The 14558-nt window shown below is 38.7% G+C and overlaps 1 protein-coding gene across 2 annotated transcripts in view; it reads left to right on the forward strand.

The window, feature by feature from the left end:
* The window catches only part of LOC113419771 (serine/threonine-protein kinase TNNI3K), a 263727-nt gene that overhangs the window by 98818 nt on the left and 150351 nt on the right, over positions 1 to 14558 (forward strand). For both annotated transcript variants that reach the window (XM_087960477.1, XM_026679341.2), the window contains 3 exons: positions 13240 to 13384; positions 13489 to 13593; positions 14147 to 14241. In XM_087960477.1, coding sequence (XP_087816603.1) covers positions 13240 to 13384; positions 13489 to 13593; positions 14147 to 14241 — 345 coding nt within the window. The remainder of the gene's footprint in view (positions 1 to 13239; positions 13385 to 13488; positions 13594 to 14146; positions 14242 to 14558) is intronic.

Consider the following 14558-nt stretch of genomic DNA (forward strand, 5'->3'; position numbering starts at 1 on the left):
GGGCTATTGAAAACTCTCAGCCCATGTTCTATTGTACTATATGTAAACTTCATCTTCTGTAAAGCAGGGGTCCCCAACCCCCAGGCTGCGGCCCTTTGCCAGGTCTTGAGCCCTTCAGAATCGAGACGTGGAAGTGGTGAGTGAGCGTGAGCACACATCCCCACTTGTGCAAGTAGCAGGCACACTTCATTTGCATGAGCAGCAAGCAAGCATAGGCATGTGGAGTCCATTTGCGCGAGTGGTGGATGCGCATACCTGCCGCGGTGCACATCTGTGTGCTTGCCTGTCACTCACACAGAACCATCCTCTCCCCTCCCCAGCTGGTCCACGAAGCCGGAGGGGTTGGGGAACACTGCTGTAGAGGATGTATCACCATTATTAAGCTCCTTCATTGATTGCCATACATTGACTACACAATGTACAGGTAATCTTTGACATAGGGCCACAGTTGAGCCCAACATTTCTGTTGCTAGTTGTTAAGTGAGTTTTATCCCATTTTACAACCTTACTTGCCATAGTTGTTAAGTGAATCACTGCAGTTGCTAAGTTAGTAACATAATTGTTAAGTGAATCCGACTTCCTCATTGACTTTCCATGTCAGAAGTTGACAAAAGGTAATCACATGAGCCCAGGACACTGCAACTGTCTTAAATACATGCCAGTTACCAAGTAACTGAATTCTGATCACACGATCATGGAGCTGATGCAACGGTTGTGTGGAAAATGGTCATAAGTCACTTTTTCGAGTGTCGTTGTAACTTACACCAGTCACTAACAAATGGTTATAAATTGAGGACCACTTGTATACATATGCTCACAAAGGAAGTATCTGAAGAAATGGAATATATCTCCCTAAGATTTTTTTTTTTAATATCTTAATGTATAAAGTGTCTGCATAAGTCTGAACAGAACCTGTCTCATTCTAATTTCAAATACTCCCTTTCTACCCAATCATTTAAACCATGAAAGTTCTCTTTTGTATCAAACTCAATATGTCCAACTGTTGCTGTTGCTTCAATTTCTGAATATAGTTAACTGCAGTGGTGGGATTCAAATTTTTTTACTACCGGTTCTGTAGAGATGGCTTGGTGGGCGTGGCATGGCTTGGTGGGCGTGGCAGGGGAAGGATACTGTAAAATCTCCATTCCCATCCCATCCCAGGGGAAGGATACTGTAAAATCCCCATTCTCTCCCCACCCCACTAGCCTGCTTTCCAGCTCCGTTCTCCTATGCAGGGCAACAAAAGAAGACCCAGCCGGTCAGCTGGGACTCAGAAGGCAGAGAATAGATAGGGGTGGGGCCAGTCAGAGGTGGTATTCTGAACTACTCAAAATTTCTGCTACCGGTTCTGCAGAACTGGTTGCTGAATACAACCTCTGGTTAACTGCAAGTTGGGCTGTCAGACATTGTTTGATTTTTTTTCCTCAGCTACCATTAAGATTATCCAATTATATTCACTTACTTGAAGAATATCAAAAAAAAAAAAAAAACAATGGAAATTACTTCTAAGAAAATACATATGGAAGTGTATTGCATTGAATCTGTAGAGATCTCTGTAGAACTGTTCTTGCATGCAGGTTACTAGCAGTTCCAGCTTAATCCATATTTTCCAAATCTGATAATGCTGAATCTCTATATATTCTGTGATATAATTGCAAAGCAAGTACCAAAACTGAATCTTTACATAAAACAATTATTTTAATTTTGGGATTGTATATGTTCTAGTTTATATTCTACTACATATTCTAACACTAATACTACTACACATTCTTATTTAGGGAGTACAAGTAGCCTGCAGTTTAGTTACAACCAGCCTCATAAAGGGGACTTATGACCAGGATTCAAAGTTCCAATGATCAGGCCCACTCCATGGTCAGGTGGTGAGCAACAGAGCTATATTTACTGCAGTTTGCACCATCCCACAGTCCAGGGATCACATTTTTCGATAGTTTGTTGAAAACCAGCACTTCCCATTTTCAGCAAACCCACGCCCATAGAAAATCACGAGTGTCAGGTTTCCAAGTGATGAAATCTATTTTTTTAAAAAAAGAGCAAAGTCCATCTTCCAAAACAATTTCTTTTATTTAGGAAAGCATCAAATTGGCAAAGTCTGTGGTAATTCCGGATCTAACCCAATCCGGAATTACCCCGCAATATTAGAAGTTAGAAACAAACCCCAAATTGATTTTAAAAATTTCCTCCAGAATTTTGCAGTAAACTGAATCCCTCTATCTGAAATGATTCTGCGAGGCACTCCATGCAATCTATATATATGCTTCACAAACATTCTGGATAATTTCTGGGCTGATGGTAGTCCTGGGCATGCAACAAAATTTATTTTATTTTATTTATTTTTATTTAATTTGTCAATTGTTTACATTTACAGGGGTCTTCGAACTTGACAGCTTTAAGATTTGTGGACTTCAACTCCCAGAATTCCTCCTCCAGTCATGTTAGCTCAGGAATTCTGGGAGTTGAAGTCCACAAGTCTTAAACTTGCCAAGTTTGAAGACCCTTGGTTTACAAGATAATAAGTATAAGTATATACATAGTTATGAATACATGAAATGGGTACATATAAGAAAAATAAAAGAAACAATAGGACAGGGACGGTAGGCACGTTGGTGCGCTTATTTGGAAAATAAATCCACTGCAGTCCAAATGACTATGTGGTAAATCTACTACACTCTCAGGTAAATCTACTATAAAATCCACCCCATCTCCTCTCAGGGCCGGGATGGTGCGGCTACAGATTGTTATAATCCTGGAGGTTTTCGTGGTCTGGTTTTCCTTGTGGCACAAGTGGCATTACTCTGAACTGAAAACTACCTAAGGGGATGTTGAAAGCAGTCTTCCATTCATCTCCTTCTCTGATGCGGATTCTGTAATACACTTCACAGAGATCAAATCTAGTAAACACTTTCCCTTTTGATAAGTGTCCTAACATGTCTTTCGTGAGTGGTAGGGGGTATGTGTTGTGAATACTCACATAATTCAAAGATTTAAAGTCCACACATAAGTGTATCCCCCCACACCTTTTTTTTCTTTAAATAGTACAGGGACAGCCACTTTGGATTTTGCAGGTTGGATAAAATTTCTGGCTAGGTTTGTGTCTAAATAATTCCGTAGCTCTTTCATTTCCTTGGGTGCCATGGAGTACATTTTTGGTTTTGATAATTTCGCCCCCTCTATAAACTCTATTGCAGTAGTCACCAACCAGTGGGCCAGGGACCACTGGTGGTCCGTGAGAAAATTTTGGTGGTCTGCAGAGAAATTTGCCCCCCAAAGCAATTAATCCAGGCTGCGTGGGAACACAAGGCTGTGCCGCCCACATGGCCTCCACCCTTCGGCCAAGCGCAAACTTACCTTCAGTAGAGCCACACGAGCTGGAACTGGAAGGTAAGACCAATGGCAGGAGAGGAAATTCACCCCAGGGTAGCTTGCTGATGTTAGTGGGAAAGTTGGTCCCATATTCCAGAGCTGCAGTAATCATAGGACTGGCCCTTTGATCATCCCAGAGCAGCTGCTCCTCCAATCCATGCACCTGGGTGGAGGAGCAGCTGCTCCAGGATGACCAAAGGGTCAGTCCTGTGACTACTGCAGCTCTGGAATATGGGACTGACTTTCTCACCAATGTCAGCAAGCCACCGTCAGTCAAAATTCATATTAGTGGTCCGCAGGATTTAAAATTATGAGTTTGGCGGTCCCTGAGGTCCAAAAGATTGGCGACCCCTGCTCTATCGCACAGTCAGTGTTGTGATGGGGGGTAGCACATTGCATTCCTCCTCACTGAAGCCTTGAACCAGATCACGGTACTGGATTGGGATTTGGGGAATTCCTGGCGGTTGATCAGCCAATGATACTGTTTTGTCCTCCTGGCTTCCCTGTAGTTCTGGGCTGACAATTTGGCTGTTATCTTGTTCAGGAGGTGGCTCAGAACCCTGAATAACAACCCCTCTCTGGGATTATGGTTATTATGAGATCCAGAATAACTAAAATGGCTACACATATGTCAATTTCGGGCTTGACAATCAGTTGCTTAACAACCATAGTATTCACTTAACCACTGTGGTATTTGCTTTACAACCATCACATTTGCTACAAAAAAATGTTATAAAATTGATTGTCATAACACATGACCATAGTACCACGTATTGTGGAATCTCAATAAATCTCAAAGATAAATGAATGGGCCTTGTTGTTTTCTATACCTGGACTCAATTCATAAAAGTTGTTGAAGGTTAAAACCTATATCTGAAATTTGATATAGAAGACTCTTAAGAATCACCACCAAAGCCATGGAAATAATTTTTAAATATTTTGAAGATTCCTCAAAAAACAGTCCTGCTTAAACATCAGAGTGGCCTCCCATAGAAGGTTTTCTCGTAATATAACTTTCAGGTTATGAAAGTCTGTGATGGTTTTTATCAGATTAAAAAAGAAGATTGGAAGCACAGCTAGGAATGTATAAAACCTATCTTGTCATTGTCCCAGAGTTTTGCATTTCCATTTTTATGGTCATGAAAATCCATACTCTATGGAATGTCAGGCAAATCTTTACTTTTAAGTATTGTAGTCTTAAATTAAATGTGCATCAGAATTCAGATGCTATCAACTTCTTTCAATAGGATATGCATTCAGGCATACATCACAATTTTTACTCCCCATTTAGCTTGCAAAAGCGCGTGCATATTTAGTTACTACCAATATATTTTTAATGAAAAGTAAATATGATAGAATCAGAGAAATGTGAATTCAAAGTAATTATCCACATGCAGAGAATCACAACATTCTTATTGGAAACCAATCTAATCAGACTGCCACAGCATCCTAATTGCAAGAGAGATACAGATCAACCTATAGCTGATCATGTATATTGAATGACTGAATAAATATATTCAATTATTGTATCAAATTAAGCATTTATACATACATTATGTACACACTGTGTTTCCTCATCTATACATTTTTAATGTAAACTTTTACCAGATATTTGTATAAATCTACCCAATATTAAGTCAATAAATATTTTGAGAAACGTAAATCTGTGACATTACAGAAGACAGAGAAGGCATTTAGTTTTCCAGGAATGCGTGTACTCAGCAAACAAATAAGGATGTGCAGGAGAGTTAGCAAGATAAATTGAATAGAATACCTCTTAACTATTTTTCCCTCATAATAGGAAGCATGTTCTCCCTTTAATTTGAGTTTCTGCTACCAGAAGAATGTCTTTTCATTCTTTTCAATTGATGTTCTCTACAACAGTGAAGGAAAATTGAATTAACATCACCCTGCAGTCATGATCTGCCATGCTTGTAGCATGTTTATGTGCCTACCCAAAAACAGTCTGGCATATTTGGCAACAACTGCAAGGATCCAGTGATGTTTGAAGAAAATATAAAATTTAATAATTCACAGCCACACTTCAACTCTAAGAAAGGAGAAAGATTGATTAAAGCAAACAAGTATGGACATATGAAGGGAATCATAAAGGAAGTGAGACTAAGGAACTTCCCAACAGACAAGAATGGCAACCAAAACATATGCAGATGTAATGCACCACTGCAACTCAGAAATTACTCTGAGGCCTTTACAAAAGAAAGAAGGGGAGAAAAAACACATTGTTGAATAAGAAGATTGATCCCTAAAGAACAGAGAAGATGCACCTGTTCTGCAAAGAAGACAAAGAAAATTTACAGTAGTTGATGATTCATTATTAACAAGGGCATATGTCAACATGGCTCATGAACAATATTAACTGCTAGGGCAAGGATTAGGGAATACCATAGAACAGATTCTCACCCACTTATCAAGCCTACTAACAATTAACCTTTCTGATACATTTAGAAAAAAATGATATTGCCAAGACCACTTACATGATGAATTTTCAACACTTAGGAAGGACACTTTAGCACAGGGGTGTCAAACTCATGGCCCGTAGGCCAGAAGCGTCTCGTCCTGGCCACACCCTCATCCGGTTTAGTGAAAGGGGGAAAAAAAGTCCCAATACATCATGTGACGCCGCCATGATGATGTGAGTTTGACACCCCCGCTTTAACAATTGAGTAGCCAGGTTCTTCTAATGCATAGAAAAGGACTACAAAGAGAAAGAACATTACAAATGAATGATTAGCTTCATAAATAATGGGATTGGCAAGAGTGATTTCTAGACCATGATCTGACTTTTCTAAATGATGGATTGCTAATAAAAAATTGACAGCACCTAACAAAAGCATTGTCTATAATTGTCTATACACTAATGTTCACATTATTGGAAATAAACAACTTGAGGCAGAATAATAAATTTAACATACAGGAAAGTAATTTCTGATTAAATGTTAAAAGAAAAATCAAAGCTGTGATGGTGGAAACAGTTATCAGTGACAGCTTCCCTTCACTATATACTCATGCGGGGTCTTGATATCATGTGTTGGGAGAGCATTAATAGCAATAGTACTTGGGTTTATATATTGCTCCATAGTGCTTTACAGCATTCTCTGAGCAGTTTACAGACTCAGCATATTGCCCCCAACAATCTGGGTCCTTGTTTTACCAACTTTGGCAGAATGGAAGGCTGAGTCAACCTCGAACTTGTCAGGATCAAACTTCTGGCAGTGGGCAGAGTTAGCCTGTAATAAGCCTATAATACTGCCTTTTAAATACTACGCCACCATTGCCCATATGGTTAACTTGGACTCAATGGCTTAAAGGGCCTCCTCCAGTTGTATTATACCCATGATGGCGAACCTATGGCATGCGTGCTGGAAGTGGCATGCAGAGCCATTTCCCCCGGCACGTGAGAGCTCGCCCGGAAAAGCCCCACTATGCATGCGCATGCATCACTGCCGCCTGACAGCTAATTGTCAGGTATCTGGCGTGCATGCACAGGGGGCAGGGGTGTGCAGAAACATGCAGCGCACAATGGGGGATCGTGCATGCATGCGCAGATGGATGGTGTGGGGGGTGATCGCATGCGCATGCGCAGATGCACGGTGTCCGGCAAGGGGAATGTGCACATATGTGCAGATGCACGGCAGACGGCAAGGGGGATCACATGTTTCATGGTAAGGGGATCGTGCGTGCAGGCGCAGAGATGCGCAGCACCCTGCAGGGGTGATCGTGCAGAATCTGGCAAGAAGATCACGCGCACATGTGCAGATGCGTGGTGTCCAGCAAGGGGATCGTGTGCGCATGTGCAGATGCATGGCATCCGGCAAGGAGAACATGCATGCATGCACAGATGTGCAGCGTGCTGCATGGGGATCGTGTGCGCATGTGCAGGAGGGATGGGCGGGCCCAGCACGCATTACCTTCTGGGTGCTGGCATGCGAGCATGTGCGCACGAGCGTACACGCAATTATCGGCATAGGAGCCGAAAAAGGTTTGCCACCACTGTATTATGCTCTAACACATCACTTTCCATCTTTTCACCATTATCTCCAAGGTAGTAAAAAAATAAAATCCAAAATCATACAGTTAGTGTGCATCCTACTATTGATAGGAATCCCCTCTCTCATTGGGTTTAGTTCACCATATTTGTTTCAGTCCTGTATCTATAGGTTTCAACTGACTCAGGGATGGGATTCAACCGGTATTACTACCGGTTTGGTCAGAGTGCATTTTGCACGCGTATATAAAACAATTGCAAAAAGCATCAGCTGTGCTGCCCAGACAGCTGACAAGCACTATGCGTGAGTACGCAGAGTTTGAAAATCCTCTTCTTTCCTGCTTTTTCAATCTCAGCTGTACCGCGCAAAGCAGCTGAGGTTGAAAAAGCAGGAAATAAAGGACAGCCAAGAGCCCGGGCAGGCAGGTGGGCCAAACAGATGACCAAAAGGTCTTTACACTAAACCGGTTAGGTGTATGCTGCTCTTCAGAGCTACCGGTTCTATAGAACCGGGCCGGACCAGTAGCATCCCATCACTGAGCTGACTCCTTCACACACAATCACTAAATATAGGCAAGCATAAAGTTCAGAAACTATAACCCATTGTATACTGAAAAGGAAGTTTGTTGCTGAATATTTTCAATTAACCAATCAATCGGGTTATGCATCTCTTGATTATCTCTTTCAAATATAGTAATGACAAAAAATATGATAGAGAGAACTTGGGGCAGAGATGTTCACAGATGTTCAAAATATGATAGAGAGAACTTGGGGCAGAGATGTTCACAGGTTCTTATCGCCTCTCAATCTGAAATTAGTTAATATAAATCTAGTATTTCTAGAACTTCCAAGATCAAAGTAAATGGGGACTGCAACTAAGAAATTAAAAGATGATTGCTCCTGGGGAGGAAAGCTATGGAAAATCTAGACAGCATACTAAAAAGCAGATCACCCTGCCAACAAAAGTACATATAGTCAAGGCTAAGGTTTTCCCAGTTGCAATGTATGGTTGTGAAAGTTGGACCATAAGAAAGGCTGAGCGCCAAATAATTGAGGCTTTTGAACTATGGTGCTGGAGAAGACTCCTGCAAGTCCCTTGGACTGCAAGGCGATCAAATCGGTCAGTCCTAGAGGAGATCAATCCTCTAGGACTGCTCTTTGGAAAGCCAGATCCTGAAGATGAAACTCAAATACTTTGGCCACCTAATGAGAAGGAAGGACTTACTGGAGAAGAGCCTAATGCTGGGAAACATTGAAGGCAATAGAAGAAGGGGACGACAGAGAATGAGGTGGCTGGATGGAATCACTGAAGCAGTAGGCGTGAATTTAAATGGACTCTAGAAGGTGGAAGAGGACAGGAACGCCTGGAGGAACGTTGTCCATGGGGTCACGATGGGTTGGACATGACTTCGCAACTAACAACAACAACAATTTCTAGAACTGCACTGAAAATTCAAGGCCAGCAAAATATTAAGACTGTTCTACATCTCTTTTCTGCTGGTCCTCAAGACTTTTGCAGCCCAGATTGAGCAGTCCTAATAAATCAATGCTGGGTATTTTTCACTAAATCCCATTGAATCCTTTGGACTATTCTCCAAGTTCTACACATTCCTTTATCCTTTCCTAGCTGGCCCATATTTTCAATTTTCACATTCATATTATAGACCAGAGTTACGATTTCCTTTAGGTAACCAGATAGCCTGCAAGATGAAAATTGGTGTCTCATATCCCTTTCTTTCTTTCTTTCTTTCTTTCTTTCTTTCTTTCTTTCTTTCTTTCTTTCTTTCTTTCTTTCTTTCTTTCTTTCTTTCTTTCTTTCTTTCTTTCTTTCTTTCTTTCTTTCTTTCTTTCTTTCTTCTGGATGACATTTACAGTAGGCATATTATCGAAAATATTCTGCTAAAATGGGGATCCATTATGAGTTATATATTTTTCTTCATCTGCTCTATTTTTCACGTAAGGAAATATGTTGGAGATGGAAGGCATTCAAAACTGCACCTGGGATTTTGACTGCCAACTAAAATACCGCATGAATCCAGCAAAGGACCATGGGCAAATTGCCAAATCCTCTGATATACACTTATTGCCAGATGAACAGCACAGATGTTTATTTTTTTATTATTGTGGTTGTTACTTTCTTACCACTTCGTTTTGAGTGGTGTTATTTGAACTGCAGATTTTCTGTGGATGGTTGTTTTTAAGAAATATTTTAACTAAATTCAGTTTTATGATATCTTCTTCCTTTCACATTCTGTACTTGTGTTATTTAAGACAACTAATGTTGTGAGAATGTTCTTATTTAAAATGCTTTCTAAAACATTTTTTAAAATTTATTCCATTATATAAGTAAAGGGTTATGTGAAGGAAGTATTGTACAGTTTTATGAAAGTACTGCTAGTAAATAACACATCCATTTTGGTTTTGGCAAGATAACTGGATTCCATGCTGATATATTTTTCTTACCAATGTAAGTCAGAAAGATACAAGCAGTACTTTTTCCAAACTGTGGTTCGGATACTGTGTTACAATTCGAATAAAATCCAGCCTACTTAATTATAAGCTTTTGAAATTCACTGAATTTCACTGAATTGACTTCAGTGTCTTAAACAATTTGGGGAAGGGGCAGAGATGCAAAATATTGATTGGAAATGAAATGTGTGTTTTAAGCACTACTGTTTAGCAGCAATAATGTCTTTCAGAAGCATTTCTGACCTCTGTACATCAATTTCAAGTGAATTATTGCATTTATGAGAAGTGAAAAACTCATCACCGCAAGCTACGAATTGGAAAATTTCTACCAAAAAGAAGGGCATGCTGTTTCCTGAATATTCTTTATAAATACTTAACTAGATTAAATCCCCACAGGAGATGAATCTAATCTTCCTCATGAGAAATCACACCAATGATACCTCTTGATAGAAATTGTGAAATTCTACTTCTTGGATGTCAACTGGAAAAAACTTTGAATTTATAAATTCAAGAGGCATTGGGAGTAATGGACATTTCTGTGATACTCACATTTTTGCTCCCCTGATTCCATCTTATTGCTTTTCTAGTAAATCGAGTATGCAAAGTAACACCAAGGCCAGTTTTAAAATACATACAGCTATTTAACACATTGCTTAAACTGAATAGCAATGCTGTTTCTGAGGTACATCAGCTCAAATTAAAAATAATGTCCTGGCTCTAAAAAGCAGTAAAAACCTATAAGAATACAGTAAACAGAGTTCTGATTTGCATGAAAGACAGTTAAAAGCAACATGTATATGCCAAAGTCATTATTATTATGAAAGATGTTTTGTTTCAGATCAGCTTCAGGTTAATCATGAATGTTAATGTCTATTAAACAAATATATGTGCAAATAATCAGCCTAGAAAATGTGCAAATAATCAGCCTAGAAAACTTTCAGTTTTTCTACAGAACATTTTTAGAATTTTTATTTCAACTCTTACTCTGATGTACTTACCTTCATACATATGTTTACATTTATCTTTCCCAATTTGAATACATCTTTGACATAGATTTCAAATTATTGCTGATTCGCAGCATGAGCATTAACATATTTTAAATAAAATATAAATTGTCCAGGCTACAGACATTGTTTCCTTATGCTGAATAATTTTGGCTTTTCATTCTTCCTGTAATAACTTGGGTGCTTGTTTCCTTTAACACTTGCCTTTTGGGTCATAATTTCTCTCTGCGTGCTTAATATGGAAGGTAGCAGGATTCCTGTGAAAAGGTCATTAACTCAGTGAAGCTTTTTTATTTTCCTTGACTGAAAACTCCACAGTAATACTCAGCAAATATAACTGCAGCAATAATTGATTACAGTAGGGTCTCAGGTTTCTAAGCAATTACAGGAAAAAGGCATAGCTGTAGGGTACAAATCCTTTATCAGTCAATCATGATATCTGAGAAACAGTGTATAGAAAGATAGGGTATTTGCAGTATACTTTTTTGTAAAGGTCCAGATGATGGCCATAGCAATGTGATGTCAATTCATAAAACATTCCTATGCCTGTTATAGTAGTTGCCATAAAAAAGGGGGGAAAGTGAAAGTACATTCCAACTCTTATCTTTAAAAAATTGTAACTAAAATACCAGAGTTTTTGCCCGTGAATATATTTAATTGGAGAACGTGAATGATGACACCCAGCCTGTGAATGTGCTCAATTGGAGAATCTGGTTTATGAGACACCCAGTGGGGAGAGGGGAAACAGGGTCACAGGTGACTGTAAATTACGTATGCCAGTTGGCTTCATACAGCGCAGTACCAGAATGGCACCACTAATGAATCCTTTGAAATTTTTTGAAGTTTGGCTCAAGAATCATGATTTAATTAGAGCAATTTCTGGAATCCTGAAATGTGATTGAAACTGTAGGATTTTTTTTATGTGTATCACACATACAACCCAAAAATACAGGTGGTCTTTTTTTTTTTTTTTTTTGACACTAACTTATGTACTGCCCCAATGTTTTTTTTTTTTTTTTAACAGCTTAAGCGGATACCCTTCCAAGATAGATGAGAGGGGGGGACAGGGGTCTTGTTACACCATTTTGTTTAATTTTGACATTATAACCAATGGACACTCCTGTTGTTTGGATTGCAGCTAAGCTTGATGTTATAACTGGGTCCCCAATCTGTTTCTATCTTCTTCTATAGCAGCTTAAGCAATGGATACTTCTTCCCAAGATAGATGAGAGGGCAGATTGCTGTTTGGAAGGATTTAATCTTTTCCCCTCACTGTCCATACAGGTTGGAATCATCATCTCCATAGGGAAAACATTACACAGGATCGGTTGCAGAGCAAGTTGGAAGAGACTATTCTCCTTAAGGACTAGGACTAGGGCAGGATAGCTTTTGTGGGTTTAAATTTAATGTATTAGATGTGTTATGGCAACTCACTCGAGAAGTGAGTGGCTTACAGAAAAAAAGTAAAAACAATTAAAACAGTTTAAACCCACAAGAATAATCAGTGCCGGCTAAAACAGCTACTACCATAAATAGGCTAAAACTACAAAATATGTCCCACCAATATATTACAATCACAGTTAAACCAAGCCTGGGAACAAAGCATTGTTTCTGTTCTATTTTGATATTTCAGTCCCAAACCAAGGATATGAAAATGGCTAGAAACTGTCACAAGGCCCTTTGCATCTCATGAAATATCATTATGGACACTGTGTGACAATAAACTGTTCCTACTAATAGAGAAGAAATTGGAAAAATAGAAAGAGAGGTGCAGTCCAAACAACTTCACTAAGTTAATGTTCAGATGGATGGATCTTTGAAGAATGGCTTCAGGTTTCTATGTGGTTTCTCAGTTGCAGCTCAGTTGGGTTGAAGATTTCCCTCTTTCTTTTGGACCAGCAGCTAGAGAGAGACTTCCTATCATGGTTTTGAATCAGATAATATTTCCTTTATACCCAAAGAGGAAATTCTCTCCCAGATAAATTAGTTTTGTTTAACTGTTCTAAATTAACAGTCTTGATTTAGACCTTCTTCATTTAAATGCTCAGATTGCTCATGATTTTAATTTGGTCATGTATGTGTTTGCTTTCATTTGTATCTTATGCTTAGTTCACTGGTCTCGGAGAGTGTTAAAAGTTGTGTTCTTTTATTTGCTGATCTTTGGGCAAGTTTTCCTCTGGATTGAATGAAGATATGTGAGGAATCAGTGGATGTGTATTTCTACCTTATGGGATCAAATTGCTTAGAAGACCACTTGAGTTTGTCAGATTCTGTCCCTTTCCAATGAAATTTCATTATCTATATATCACATCCATGATCCATGATAAAGCTTTAATTAATAACTTCTAATTTTTTCTCCCTCCTTTGATTGAATGGTAGTGAATGCTCAAGACAATGAAGACCATGTTCCTCTCCACTTCTGCTCTCGATTTGGACATCAGGATATTGTCAGGTTCTTGCTCCAAAGTAATTTTGAAGTCCAGTCACATGTGGTTAACATTTATGGGGACACCCCACTACACTTGTGAGTAACAAGCAATCCACGGCTTTTTTTTTCCTCCTTAGTGTGCACTATTTTCCACTTTTCTTTACCAAAAACAGTGACTTGATCATTTTCTCTCCCTCCAGGGCTTGCTACAATGGAAAATTTGAAGTTGTAAAGGAATTAATCCAACTTTCAGGAACAGAAAGTCTCACTAAGGAAAATATATTTAGTGAAACTGCCTTTCATAGGTATTCTGTTTTATGCTTGATTTCTTTTCCTTTCTCCAAGTCAAACAAATTACTGGATCATTCTATCTGTCAGATATTTGATTCATTACTCAAAATGTCACTGAAAAGGATTGGTAAACCTTATTTTATCTCCTTTTCCTGGGATATTCACCAGGTCTCATTCCCAAGCTTTCCTTTTTGCACTCTTATTTACCGTTTTCCATGCTGCAAAATGCATCTGCTATAAAATACATCTGATGAGTCTCATATTTGTACCAAGGATCATTAATGAGGAAAAATTCTAGGGAAGCCAAAGCTATAAAACAATAAAATAACACAAATACAACGCCCAGAACCAAAAAAACAAAAGCTAAAAGTAATTTGTGCAAAGAAAATGAAAAGCAAAAAGGTTAACAACTCTTAATGCCTTTTTGGCAATGCTAAAATGCTAAAAATGCTAAGATAAACAGAAGATTTTTCTAATCTTGTGTATTTGTGTTCTTATATATTATTGACTAAATATTCTCAATAACTGATTTGATGTTGTTTTCAAAAATTCTTCTAATTCATTCAGTGCATGTACCTATGGCAAGAACATAGAACTGGTGAAGTTTCTTCTTGATCAGAATGTAATGAGTCTCAATCACCAAGGTAGAGATGGACATACAGGTAAATTACTAAGGATCAGTTTGTGTTGTATCTGTGCAAGAACCAAGGAAAAAAAATGTATATGATCCAAAACAATGATTAGAAAAACTATTTTGTGATAGACCAGCTAATAATTAGGCCAACAAATTAACATTCATAGTAGTATGAATGCAATAAATGCAACAGCTGTGCAACTGTCTTTAAATGACACACATTATCTGACATGCAGTAATGCTGAAGTCTAATCCAGGCTTAAATCAATCTCCTCCAGGAGAGTAGACTAGGCTGGGAAGTTAAAAAGACATTGTGGTAGTAGGACTTACCTACATAATCATTTG

Source organism: Notechis scutatus, chromosome 3 (genome assembly GCF_049901735.1).
Source record: "Notechis scutatus isolate UNSWTSFEM ecotype Mainland chromosome 3, rNotScu1.2, whole genome shotgun sequence".
Lineage (NCBI taxonomy): Eukaryota > Metazoa > Chordata > Lepidosauria > Squamata > Elapidae > Notechis > Notechis scutatus.